We start from the raw sequence: 15,027 nt of genomic DNA, 5'->3' as shown, positions 1-15,027 counted from the left end.
ATCGCACCAACTACCCCGTCCAACGGAGGAGAGACACGGACGTTGATATTCACCACCACAAGCCGGAGAATCCGCGCCAGTAGCGTCAGACAGGCGAACGAAATGCTTGGATGTGTGTCTGTGTGTGGGAGCGATTGAGTGTGCATCGGTATGTATGTGCCGAGATGTAGTTGTGGCGTAGTTTTAGTAGTGGAGTGGATGGTTGGTTGGTTGGTCGGTTGGTTGGTTGGTTGGTCGGTCGGTTCGTTGGTTGGTTCGGTGATACATGTACGTTAATTCAGTGCCCGGTGCGTCTCCGGCAAGCATGCTTCGTCGCAGTCATTCATGTTTCATACGCGGAAACGTTGATTAAAAGTGATATATCATTATATAGGTGCGATAGTTACGAATTGGTTTTGAAAAGAAATTTGTTGGTTGATTAATTCGAAGCAGAAGAAGAAGAGGAAGAAAAAAAAAAGAAAGAAACACGATACATGATACACGATATTATATGTATATAATGTATGTGTACGTATTACTGCGCGCGCGACAATTATAAATATTATATACACATTTTACTGCGTACGCGTGTATGACATACTTCACATGAATATGAATATTACTATGAATGTGATACTGTGCTGTAACGATTATTCGCTGATATAATAACAGTTTAAAATAGAAAGTAACGCAAACTTACACGGCCGGATAAAATAATTAATTCGTAAGTTAGTTAATTATACAAAAGAAGGACGTCCTCAGGCCTGAATGAGTTTCATGCGCAATTCATCATCTCGTGTGATTGCGGGTGAAAGTAAAGAAGTTTAAAAGAATTTCTATAAGTCAGGATCTCGAGACCGGTAAAAAGACGAAGAAGATTGCACCTTTTTTCCCTTACGAACACACACGTTGATAAGAAAAAAACCACGAATAAAGAAGAGGAAAATCAAGTGTTATCAGAAACAATTGAGGTACTGTTCGAATATTGCGAATTAGAGGAGTAGTAAATGAAAAGACAATCGTCCAAGTAAAAAAGAGGAAAAATCGTTGAGCCAAATTCATCGAACTTCAGCCACCCCTTCGATCATCCTTCTATATCTCGCCCCATTTCTGTCTACACATATATCCGATCGTGAGTCTGTCCCTTTCTCTTTATTTTCCCTCATCTCGGCGATTTCTCTGCCCCGTACTACACCTACTCTTATGATCTAAGAAAATCGTGTATATGTATGTGTAACGAGAAGCGGGGAGATTCCGCATCGAGCACCGCACCCCTAAGAAATTGAATCGTTGACACGAATCTGCACAGAGCAAGAGAGACTCTCGGTCTCGGAGGGAGGGAGCACTGACGGAAAAGAAGGGGGTAATGGTGGTTGGTGCCGGTGTCGGTGTTGTGCAAAAGTGAAGCACAAATTTCGACCAGCGTATATATATATATATATATATATATATATATATATATATACACACACATATACATGTGCATAAATATCTATGCGTATGTACTGCAGATATATCGTTAAGAAGAAGAAGACAGAAGAGCAAATTCGAATGGAAGGAGTGAGGGGAGATTTTTATACGAAAGTTGTAAAAAGTGGCACTCACAGAAGCAGCTGGTGGAAAGGCGCGGGTTGTTGGTGATGGGAGATTTCATTAAGGATGCATACCTGTCACCGTCATCGTTTACCATTGCTATCAACGGTGCAAACGTCAATCGCCCGTCAGCCGACACTCTGGCACGTTTACGCGAACGAGATAATAGTGATTCTGAACCGGGTAAGCCCGCAGCTAATTGTACAGCACCATCAACAGCAGCAGTCACAGCAGCAACGCAACGAGCTTCAAGAACCTGCGGATCAGTGTGGGGCGAGAGGTCAGAAGAAGTTGGGAAATTCGGTGTCAGGGGGGAATTTCTACGGACATTCGTTACTGTCTGGAAAAAAGTACATCAGTGCCTTTTCGGTAGAAGAGAATCCACTCGGCGATCGCAGAGAGGATATAGTAGTAAGTCGACCAAGGAAGGAAGGTGACTCTTCGTTGTCGCGATGCAGCGCGATATCACGACCTTAGACTTTTCCAAATTGCCAGTGACATCAACGGGTCAGAAATCGGTGCCGTCGCCGGCCGATCGTGGATTGATCGGCAGCCATGGAAGGACGCCGAGACAGGCTGCAGGTTTGAACGAGGGGAACAAGGTTGCGAAGACCGACGAAGAATCGTTTGGAGCCATATACAAGAGTGGTGCTGGGAGTCTAGTGTCGTGGATGTCGAGGGCGGTGTATCGAACCTCGACGAAGTCTCCGATGCCCTGTTGTCTCCGCATGGTCGTACTGTTCCTGTGGCTCCTGATACTACCCACGATATTCGCCCACCACCAGGACCATCAAGGCTGTCCGGGCTGCCCGAGGTACAGAGACCACCACGCTTTCCACCAGCACAATCACCACAGCCACAACCATCACCATCGGCAGCAGTCGAAGGCCTCCGAGGGTCTCAAAATCGGTGGAACCGAGCCCAAGCCGGCGAGGAACGATCCGAGTCCGGACGACCTAAGACTTGAGGCGATAAAGCATCAGATCCTGACTAAACTGGGCCTTCGTGGTCGCCCTGACGTCAACAAGACCCTGGCCAGTGTGTCCAGGAATTTGGCTCTGGAGACGCTGGTCAGAGCCGAAGCTCAGCCACAGCAGTTTCCGTCGTCGTTTTCGCAATCGGGCGGGGGCTCATGGAGGCAGCAGAAGCAGCCCCACTCGAACCCGGTGCACCGGCACCGAGCCGGCATTTACAACGAGGAACGTGCCTACAACGAATTCTTTGACGAAAACGAGGAGTTCTCGTACAAGAACATGGACCAGGCTACCGAGAGGACGACCATTGTTACCGAGGCCACCTCATCGACGACGACGACGATTCCGACTTTCCGGGGCGGCACTTCCGACGGGCAAAAGGAGACGGGTACGAACGGCGTCGGGAGTGGCTCGGAGGACAGACCTAGCGACGACGAGCAGCCCCACGAGGAGGAATTCGACGACTTTTACGCAAGGACATCCGAGATCATTACTTTTGCTGAACCGGGTAGGTATAACAGGTCGGCGGGATTAATTGGGACGGGTATGTTCTATCTAGATATAGGCGCCGGCGCCGCAGTGTGCATAATTGTCTACGTCCGGTTGCTGGTGCAGCAGCATCGCTTCGACGTCGAACCTTTTGTTCGAGTTGACGGTGCAGTGCAGCGGTGCAGTGGGGACGAAAGCTCGTAGTAAGAAAGGCTTACTCCTCTCTCGCTCTCTTTCCATTCTTCCTTTCTGCCCCGCCTCCAGTATCGACTATCTATCCCTCCGGGAATCGACGATCCGAGCGGGATCGAGCGCCTTCCGTAAATATTTACCGATCCCTTCCGCTCCCCGGGATCAGCAGTGTTTAAGAAAGGCCATTTTCGCAGGAGAGCGAATGAGTCGGTGAGTCGGTGGGGTGAGTGAGAGTGAAGGAGTGACGGGTAACGCGACAAATTACATTATACACAGCCCGGTGCAAGCCACACGTTGAATGCCACGTGGCTTGGACACTCGATGCAGAACTTACCGAGTGACTGACTTTCATACCCTCGGAGGGTGTCGTGATTTCCCTGAAACCTCGCCCTCCCCCTTATTGCCAACTGCTCGTTTCTCGACTTCGAGTACATATAAGTTCATTCGCCTTGATTGCATTTTATACCGGTTCCCGAGTCGCGACACCACGATTAGGCAGTGCCTGAAACATCAAGCTTGAGGGAGCCTAATCGCGTACTGTTTTGTCTTGAATTTAAAAGCGATCAATCTATTTGTACGTGATTCTCCCCTACCAGTCTAGACGCTAAGTCCGCGGATCGAACCGTTATTAAATACAACCGCTTGACGCATACCCCGTGGCCTTTTGAGTAATAATTCGAAACCGAGCACCGGCCTCGAGTTAGAAGTTTCACGCTGCAGCAAGGGCGGTTATCTAACTCCGCGTCGTCCTTTTCCCCCAATCGGTGAGTCTAGCATAACGTCGACTTGGCACACAGCTCTGCTTTAAGTAACGCAGAATCTATCGAGCTAATGTAATGTGAGACAGAATCTTATACGCAGTAGAATCTCGGTCTTTCTTCGTATGCGTTGTGTACATACACTATGGTTCTCAAAAGTGTAAACGGAATACGGTTCGTCTCCGATCATCCTGCATAGCGAAATCAATATCAAGTCGAAAATATCTCGTCCCTGTCTCTTTTTCTTCTTTTTCTTCTTCTTTTTTTTTCTCTTACTTCTCCTTCTTTTTTCAATATATTATACATGCTAATACATACCCGATTGCACGAAATGGCTTTTTCAAATACACACGCATTTCGCTTTGCGGGTAAGAACGCGTTTTCACCGTAGACATGGGGGCGGTAACGTGGACCGCGCATTGCACCCACACATCTGCGTAAATGTGACCGTAAGTCTGTGACTGGACGTAGTGTCTCGTCGGTTGTTCGGGTGGAGTTGGCATCGCGTGGAATGAAATTATGGGTCTGTCTTCATGTCTATGAGCAATTCTCTCATACATACGTATTTATGTGTGTACGTAGCAGCAGGGGTTGACTCACCCTGAGATTATCCCCTCCAATCCCACCCTGCCCGACTAGCTAAAGGGTGGTCCATCAGATCGGAGCAAGTACCTACTCCGCCACTCGATGAGCTCAAAACCTCCCCCATCAAAAAAATAAAAGTTTTACCTTCCTCTTTTTGCAGTAACTCGGCATTAGAGTTTAATTGTTGAACTGTAATTGGGTCAAAAACCGCAAGGACAGCTTCTTAAGCCTTGTTCCCGCCCTACGAGTCCCAAAGTAAGCTTCCACCGGTGTCGATCAGGCGTTTATTAATCTGTCATTGCCTCATTTAGGTCACACCCTCAATGGACAACCGTTGTTGGAGTTCCCAATGTCGACTGGAGAACCGGTACTCGGACCTCTGAGAATCAAGAAAGCAACTCTTTGGGCGCTGGTCGAGGTGAGACGGACGGTTCATCACTATCAACATCATCGCCAGGGTCAGAATCATCAGAGAAATATCACTCTGTGGGTGTTCAGGGTTCGTTGCGGTAATGCAACGCATCTTCGCGGTAAAGTACGTGCATCGTTATAGAGGAAGACTGAAATCGGTATCAGCGAACAAGCATGGTTGTCATTACTTGTGTTTCTGATCCTTTTAGGAACTTGGACAACACCTCGACATGGTTACCTCACTCGGGGTTAATATAGGCCAATTAGGGTGGCAGAAATTCGACGTCACCAGCGTCGTCATGGACTGGTACGCCCGCGGCGCAAACGCCCAGAAGGACAAATTGACTCTGCTGGTCGACTGCACCGGATGTGGTTTGCACGTGCATGTATCAACCTTTGGATACCCACCGAACGAGATAGAACCATCCCTCAATACGCAAGGTAAATAGAACGGAACCGATATCTAAGCCAAAAAAATACAGTAAACTTCACATAGTGGTCGTAAAAAATCTCCCGCAAGTTACACCGCGATTTTTTCTATATACGCCTATATCTTCTTCTTAATCAACTTGAGTGGACGGTATTCATTACCGTAAACGCTGTCAGAATGATGAAGGACGTGACGGAATTGTAAATACAATCCAGAAATAAATAGGCCGTTTAATGGCGGCGGCCAGGATTCGGCCCACCTCGCGACTTGAGAGTTTCTTTACAGCGTGGTTAAGATTCTCATCGGTAAAATACAAATTTTGTCAGATTCTGCGGGAATGAGGTAGAAAATTTTTATCTGTAACATGACGATACAGCTATTTTCAAGCTTCAGATATCCGGCGAGGGTGGGAAAACGTACTACGTTGCAAATAACGTACACGTAAATATTAAACTACCTACATTCAATCTAAAATTAATCTGCACAGGTAAAGACGACAACAGGCCATTTTTGGTGGTCCACACCGACCCCACCGGAGTGAAACGCATCCGAAGACGAGCCGTCGAATGTAATGGACCACTGATGGGCCAATGCTGTAAACAAAGGTTCTACGTTAATTTTTCCCAGTTGGGATGGGACGACTGGATAATCGCACCACAAGGGTGAGTTGAGAAGAGTTCATTTTTCCTAATTTTTCCTAATCGGAAATATTGAGTGGTGGTGGTTTAATTGTTTTCTTCGTATTTCTCGATTCTTCCACAGGTACTACGCGAATTATTGCCGAGGTGATTGCGGGGCGGGTCACAGAACACCGGATACTTTTTTAAATTATTATACACACGTGATAGAAGAGTATAGAAAAATGGACAGACTCGCGGGAATGCAGCCATGTTGTGCACCCCTAAAGTTCTCATCCGTATCTCTAATTTATTATGGCCCTGATTCGAATATAATCAAAAGGGATTTACCAAAAATGGTCGTTGACGAGTGCGGCTGTCCTTAGTGATAGTGTCGGGACAAAATTTTGACTAATTTTCAAATAAATAATAAATTAATAAATAAATTATATACAAAAAAAATTCAATTAATAAATAAATGAGTAATTAAATAAACATTATTATAATAATAGTAATCATACTCAACAACAATAATAACGTTTATGGTAATAATTTATCAAATTTAAGGTAACTACAACAACAAAAAAAATAAATTGATTAAATAACGAAATTTCTAATGAGGTAGATTAAAAAAAAATAAAAACGGAAAAAAAAAACTGATTGAATCACGGAAGCCTTATGTAGATATTTCTCTCCGTCATTTTTATAATTCTGCTGGATTGTGTAAGTATACCGATATACAGGGTGTCTCATTAATTTTAATCTAAGTAATGGCATTAGAGAAGGGTAAAAATATTTGAAAAATAATTATGTGCCAATTCTTTGAGACGCTGTCAATCATATGAGATATTGAAAAAAAAGAAGCAAAAAAATGGTATTTCACGACAAGATTGACATTTCACGCAACAACGTGAATGGAGGAAAAAAATTAAGTGGAGGCACAACGGATCCCCTGAAAATTGCTTGTCAAAAAAAAGAAAATTTGTAAGTTTTTTTAAAAATGATATTTTAGCCAGAGGCCTTTTGCTCCGGAACATAAATTTTTTTGGTCATACATATTGATAGATAATAAATGATTTATTCAATAAAGGTAGAATTAAAGCATGCAGAGTCATTGGAAAAAAAATAGAAATTTCTATTTATCACTTTCAGAGGAGGTCCGTCGTGCCCCAGAATTTTTATTTTATTTTTATTTTTTTTTCTCTACATCATGGCAATATAATGATAAATTTTTTCAATATAGATCAAAACAACTTGTACCCGATGCTCAAAAGTCACGAAAAATAATGAGTGACTTAGTGGGTACGTAATAATAAATCGGAAAAATGCATTGAATACAAATAATTATGAAAAAAAACAAAAAAACTATTGCGTTTGAGCAAAATTGATGAGCTTGAGACACTCTGTACAAATCTGTATAAAATAATACAATATTATTTTTATTATTATTATTATTATTATTATTATTATTACTATTACTATTGTTATTATACGTGCAAGTACTATACGTATGGTACTATATTTAATATGTAGGTACGAAAGCTCGCCATTTGCTTAAAACATATGCCAGCGAAAAAACATTATATGAATATATTGCGGGTAAAACTTAACAAGAGCTGAATGCTGACGACGGCTCCGAAGCTTGTACACGTATACATAAAAGTATACACACTTTATAGAACTTGTACTTACCGTCAAACGCAGGGTGATTTTCATCTTTTATTCTCGTGCCATTTCGTCGACATCGTCATCATCATCACCGTCATTATCAGTGCTTCTGTAACTGCCATTTTCTTTTTTCTGTTCTGTCGAAAAATGTAAAAAAAGTATATGTGTAAAATGAAATTTACAAGCAGTCAAGAAGATATATGGTAACGATCGCGAGGTATCGATCTTTTAACATTTTTCGTTCGCAATAAATTTATCCATAATTCTTTATGCTATTGGAAATCGTTGTAAATATTCGGTTAGAAAAAAAAAAAAAAAAATTTTAGTTTTTATTTCATGCTTTTTTCTTTTTACACAGACCTGCGTCTGACTACGTTATGTATAATATATGTCTCACTTCGGAGCTTGTGTTTTTATTCGGTTATATGAATAGCTAAAAAAGCCAATCAATCTCAAGCCTATATCAACCGCTGTGTGGAGAAAATCGGTTAAAGTGATTTTCTTTCTTCACAATATTCGGTATAGAATTGAAAGATTTAATTTTTTCGTCTCGCTAGTGCGATGAAATTGCGAATGTTTTCTTAAATTTTTTTTCTCCTGAGTTATTTCAATCAACCGATGAATCGTTAGTAAAATTTGAATAATTCGCTCACCGATCTTCTCTGCAAGCGTTTTTCACCTCTCGCGGTATAATAAATCTATAATATATTTATACGATTATATAGGTATACAATAATCGAGGGTATGGATGTAATACTGATTGTCGATGATAACGTAGCAGAAAAATATGAAACGATAGATAATGTTTGACGATTAATAATAATTAGCAGTGATGATCTCGTCCGACGGCGACACTTAGCTAGAATAATGAATTATCTTGAATTTAGGAAAGATTACAGATGACATAAATACCTATTATTATTATTATTATTATTATTATTATTATTATTATAAATTATAGATATTAAGCTTACCGTAAATTCATACACTCAATTAAATCATTATTTAATGAAACATAAATACTAATATTATATGAAATCAAGCGAGAAATTCGCTATATGCGAGCTACTATTGTTACATACTTTTACATCACAATTACGCGAATAATAAGGTGCATAATGTCTAACGCGACGCGAGCACGTAACAAGGTATTATTACACAGTATAATTATTACATATTATTGTACAATTGTTACGTGCCTTTGATATAAAAGAAAAAAAAAAGAAGTAATGACTCAAATTTTATTCTGGCCAAAAATTATAGGAACGATAAGTAAACTAATCACTTAATTGATAACTGTATAAATCTATAATGCAACTTATAATTCTGATTTTCTATGCTATTATTGTTATTATTATTATTATTATTATTATTATTGTTACCATTGTTTTCCATTCTTTTTATTACATATGTATATACATGCAAGAGATATGACTTGATTAATGATACTGTAAACGTAAATGAGAATTATTATTATTATTATTATTATTATTACAGTGAAATAATTTTTATCGTTTAAATTATTATTGATGATGAAAAAAAAATTAAAAGATAAGTAAATCAAAAGTAAAAATATTGTTAAATCGGAGTGACCGAGTATAGGTGAGGTTCGTGGAAAAAAAAACATAAACTATAATAATTTATAGGTAAAATATTGCAGGAAAGGGGAAAAAATAAATAATCTAAAAAAAAACAACGATAGTAAAATTGGACAAAGGATATTTAGGGAAAGTTGTAAATTTGCCTTTCGAAGAAAGAATGATGAGAAAAAGATGAACAAGAAAACAACAACCAAACAAAGGAAACCGGAACCATAAAGTAGCCAGAGAACAAAAAAAGAACAATAACTACAACGAAAGTTAAATCTTTTAAGCCACGTTGTAACAATTATTAAATATTAAAATAATAAATTATTAACAGTGTAACTAATACATTGACAATTGAATTTAAAACAATTAACAAGAAACGTATGAAAGTATTGTACGACATATGCACGTGTACACAAGTATATGCATATTATAAGTATAATAATATGTATACGTATGTAACATAATATTGTGTACACGTGTATATTTAGTAACATGAATAGATAGTGCATTATACACACACACATTATATATATACATATATATATATATATATATATATAGCAAAACTACTTAAAAAAAAAACGAAAAAAATACATATACATATATTATTGCCCAACATTTGCATACCTGTAATAATTAAAATTTATTATAACGACATATGCTTGACGAAAACAATTATTATGCATAAAAATATTGATAATAATAATGATAATATTGATGATGATGATGATGATGATGATGATGATAATAAATATAATAATAATATTCATAAATAAATAATAGTGCTAATAACACGCAAATGTGTAAAAATAAAACAATAATAGCAGTAAAAACTGGTTAATTATATTTTGATAATTTCATTACTTCAATGAAAATTATTATTATTGTATGATTGTTGTTTCCATCATCATCTTTGCGATTGTTCCGATTTATACGTCATTGTATCATTGAATTGATATAAAATAATGATGCCAGATGCCAGAGGATATAAGATTGAAAGTTGAAAACTACACGAGTGATTGAATAGTTTAAGGAGTTTTAAGAGGAAAAAAAACAGAAGAAACTTTTTTTCTTTTTTTATTGAAAATTAATGTTGAGAGCCTTACACAATAAGACAATATTATGTAATTTTACTTATAATAGTAGGTATATATAATATTGAAAGTCACTTCTTCGCCGTCGCAGAGTCTGTATTATATGATTTTCACATACAGAAATACAGAGCGAATTCCTATCGACTGCACGCTCCGTTATCTGCTAAAATTCAATGTGAACGCGCTACAATCCGAGCGAAGCTGTTTGCCAGGCCGACCAACGTCATAAAAATAGACGCCAGTCGCCGCGATACTATGTAACATAGAAAATTTTCACAGTATCGATGGCAGGTGTGCCCAATTCACAACTGCAAAAATTTTTCAGGTTAGAAACAGTTGGTCGCCCTGGCAAACAACCGCTTGAGAATTGTAGCCCGTGAACATTAAATTTTAGCAGACGACGGACCATGCAGTCGTGGAGAATTCACTCTGTATATGCAAACACGCGTATATGTATATATATTACTATTTGCGTGTTTTTTTGTTCATTCACCAGCATATTGATACGAGAATTTTGTCTTGATTGTTAAAAAAAAAAAGAAAAAGAAAAACAGAAAAACATGCAAATGGTTATTATACCTATTACAATATTACATTATGCATATATGACACGTGATTTGTGCACGTAGAGCGCCATCTCGCAAGTTTCATGCATTATAATAATAGAGATAATGAAATTTATAAATTAACAAATGATTAAATTTACAAAAGAGGGATTACACCAAAGTGCGGATGATATAAATGCGTTATAAAAATCCTAAATAATAATAATAAATTAATTCCAGTTGGACGGTTAATGGTATATTATATGAAGTATATGCAAAACTTCATAAAACTGCTGCAGGTGCCAACGTTATAGTATTATACTTCATTATACAATGCGACATTCAAGCTTATATAATATATATACATAATTGTTCGTAATGAGATAATACATAGCATATTATGTGCAATAATTGGATTTGCAAAATGAAATCTTGTGATAATTTTTTGTTCGTCTTTTTCTCGTGTTTTTCTTTTTTCTTTTTTGTTTTATATACTTAATCTTATTTCATACGAAATGTAATAATAATATTTCAAAACACGATCGAACAATTGCTCGCTTATACATCATCTGATTTAATTGAGCGGCAAGGAAACTTTCCTTTCACTGCAAAATTATATATGTATAAAAAAGAAATACGATAAATACTAATTTCGATTGAATTTTCTGCACCCTTCTGATTAAACAAATATTCCGCGATCGAAATGTATATAATTAAACATACATCGGTGCACAGTAAATTTATTATTTTACACATTTATTTATTAAATTACATTTCTTTCTTTTTCATATCGTGTAGTAACAAAAATCGAATTACTATACAGTAGACAGTGAAATGTCAGAAGTATGTATTCTTTTTTCAATTTGTACAGATATTTTGTTCATGATTATTTATCCCCCCCCCCCCCCCCTTCCTCCACAAGCAACGTTCGATCAAACCTTAATTGTGATTGAGGGAAAAAAAAATTTTGACCTATTTTTCATCAATTTATCATCCGTTCGCTGAAAAATGCTTGATTTATATGTACGTAACACTGTAACAGATAAATTATGAGAACGAGTGTTACGCAAATGATGCAAATTGTACAAATTCAAACTTTTCGAGCGTGACGAATGGGAGAGAGGAAAAAAAAACCAAGTGCTATTACAAATTTGACAATTATACCTACGCTTCACCTTTAAACGTTTAATACGAAGCATTTGCGATAGACATCTGGCGTATTATAAAATTCCACGTATTATCAGTGTTTTTCGGTTACTCATGATTTCAGTCAAGTTCGGTATAAATTTTTTTACATTTTTTTCGCCCACCGTGTAAATTAATTATCATTCAGAAATATCGCATTTTTCGTTACTGTTATTATTTTTTTCATACCAATTATTATTTATATTCCTCGTTTGTTGTTTTTTGATTTTGTTTTTTTCTTCATTTACCGATAGTATACCTACAATAATATCTTGGTTAAATACACTAGTATGCGTTTGTATGACGTTATACTACGAAGACTTTAAAAAGTATGATTTTTTTCTTCGTTCAATCTTCACGCTGTACAGATAATCATTCCATTATATACCTGCCTACATTACAATAATAATAATGATGATTATGATGATGATGATGACGATGACGATAATAATGATAATAATAATCATAATAATGATGATGATAATAATAATAACAATAATACTATTTGATGAAACAATTGAAAGGCTGATTTCCTGCCGCGCGATAGTTTAATTCTCTAACCTACAATCAATTATGATACGTATATGTATAATTTTAATTATTATAATATATTATACCTATATAAAAATGATAACTAATCGTGTACTTAAGTTACACAAATAATTGGATATAATATTATATACAACAGGCATAAAGTACTTTTTTCATCATCTGCTCGCTCATTTTTCTCTCTCTCTGTCTCTCTCTATCGTTCTATTCCCTCTCAAACAGCTATCTTTGTCTAATTTTTTCATTATATTTACTAATGTAAAACTGAAATACTACTATCTATATATAACACAATGTATACCTATACTGTCAATCAGGGAGCCGCGAGCAAAATATTTAATATTATATGCTTACGTCGGAAAAAAAGGTTTTCCGTGGGTTTCGAGCTGCACGTACAATAGTGAATATAAAATTATTATAAATGTCTATTATAATATACCAGAATACATTATATTATTATTATTACTATTATGATTGTTATGGTTATTATTATTAGCTACCCGCGTTGCCTTACTGGGCCTTATCGAAAAGAGCCGCCGCAATATTGCTGTATGAATAATACTTAATTACGACAACAGGAAAGAAGAAAAAAAAAAATTAAATTGAATAAACAATTGTAATTATACAATAACAATAATATACGCGTGAATATAATACAATAATATGTATAATTAATGTGACATTGTTATTATTATCATTGATTTTATCACGATTTTACCTTTGTGATTATTAATGATCATCGTCAATAATTAACCGTGCGGTTATCGTTCTGGTAAGACTTTGAAACACTTTGTTTAGTCTAATAAAAAAATCATAGATACGTGAGTAATTTTCTGATTTTTCACACGCTATCGCATTGTTGGCGAAATTGGAATATTTTTTTTTAGAAACAACCAGATATTGTTATTTCATTTCATTTTGGTTTTCTTCCATACGCGGAACTTCGTCCATGATATGACTTAAGCCGTAATTGCATGAAAAAAAGAGAACTTGAGTTTTGTTATTTGACAAATATGAAACAGTCACGAATTATTAAAGACCTTTAATTTGATAATTCACGTGAAAGATAGGTAGAAGAAAGTGATAAATGATGTTAAAAACTTAGAAAAAAGATGAAGAGTACGAGAAGAAAGTTATTGGGGTAACACCAGGCATATGTAAAACGAATTTACGACTATTAATTATTGTACATGGTTCTATTATAATTATTTATGCAATAATGCGTTGATGTAATATGCATACAATTATTAAATATATATTGATATATAACACGTAGAAGATGAAGAAGAAAGTAGCATGTTGATTGACGTTGAAAACCGAGTGCCGGTTGGTAATTTTAATAATTGTAATAACAATCGTTGATAATTATTGAGAAGGAATCGAATTGACGCCAATAAAGTTGTAAGAAAAATACAAGGGTACAGAATACGTGGATAGTATTATATAATGATGATAATAATAATAACTATTAATCTTTTTAAGCGATGAAGAGAATTTCTTTCGTTGTGTACCAGCTGTTGTATTATACTGTATTACATTGACAAAATTTATATTATATTCTATAGGTCGCAGCTTCTCTTCATATCTCTTCGTTTTCGTGGAATTGGCATTGAAAATTGTTATAGTTGTACTTATACAATTAGAAATGAAAATAAAATAATACGCACGCGCTATTTTAAAAGGATAGAAAAAAAATGGGCAACAATTCTTGTCTAAGAGATTGAAGATAATAAATAAACTATACTGTATAATGTAACTATGAATATATACTTGAGCGGGTGCCTCGCTGCCTATACAACTTTGTATAACGTATGTATTCACAATACGGCCATATACCTACGCATGTAAGATACATTTGTATTCAAAATATTTTCCTTCCTTCAAAATTGAATCTGAAACCGCAATAATGCTCATAGACACGCCTGCGATACTCTAGATTTATGTAACCGTTGAAAGTCATTGTGACAGTACAGTAATTATTATATACAACTCTGTAACGGAATTCGATTAAATAATTCGAATACAGCTAAACGCAAAGCCGTGCATAATGTTACAACTGTTACTGTAAACTGAAAGTACGAGTGTTAATTAATTAACTAATTGATTAATCGATTGATGAAATTTATATTTGAATACTTAACTATTAAAGAAAATACGGCGAAAAAAAAAAATAAATTAAATCAAAAGAAAATGGGTGAAAAAATAAATAAAAACAATAAATTTCGATATCTCTAGGAAAATATTGTAATTATACATACATAGTGTATATATACACACGTATAATAACATATACATATATCTATATACATACATACATACATATATGTATACACATATATCTATACAATACAATTCCAATGGATCAAGTT

General features: G+C 36.2%; 1 protein-coding gene across 1 annotated transcript; it reads left to right on the top strand.

Annotated features, from left to right (window-relative positions):
• Window positions 1-246: 246 nt before the first annotated feature.
• On the top strand, window positions 247-6,517 carry LOC124411882. The gene is made up of 5 exons (XM_046891398.1): window positions 247-3,054; window positions 4,882-5,105; window positions 5,191-5,422; window positions 5,899-6,073; window positions 6,174-6,517. Exons 1-5 carry the CDS (start codon window positions 2,025-2,027, stop codon window positions 6,412-6,414), a joined length of 1,902 nt encoding a protein of 633 aa, XP_046747354.1. The 5' UTR covers window positions 247-2,024; the 3' UTR covers window positions 6,415-6,517.
• The last annotated feature ends 8,510 nt before the right edge of the window (window positions 6,518-15,027 follow it).

Source organism: Diprion similis, chromosome 10, assembly GCF_021155765.1.
Source record: "Diprion similis isolate iyDipSimi1 chromosome 10, iyDipSimi1.1, whole genome shotgun sequence".
NCBI classification, from domain to species: domain Eukaryota; kingdom Metazoa; phylum Arthropoda; class Insecta; order Hymenoptera; family Diprionidae; genus Diprion; species Diprion similis.
The sequence above is the reverse complement of the archived record's forward strand: the minus strand, read 5'-3'. Positions and strand labels throughout refer to the sequence as shown.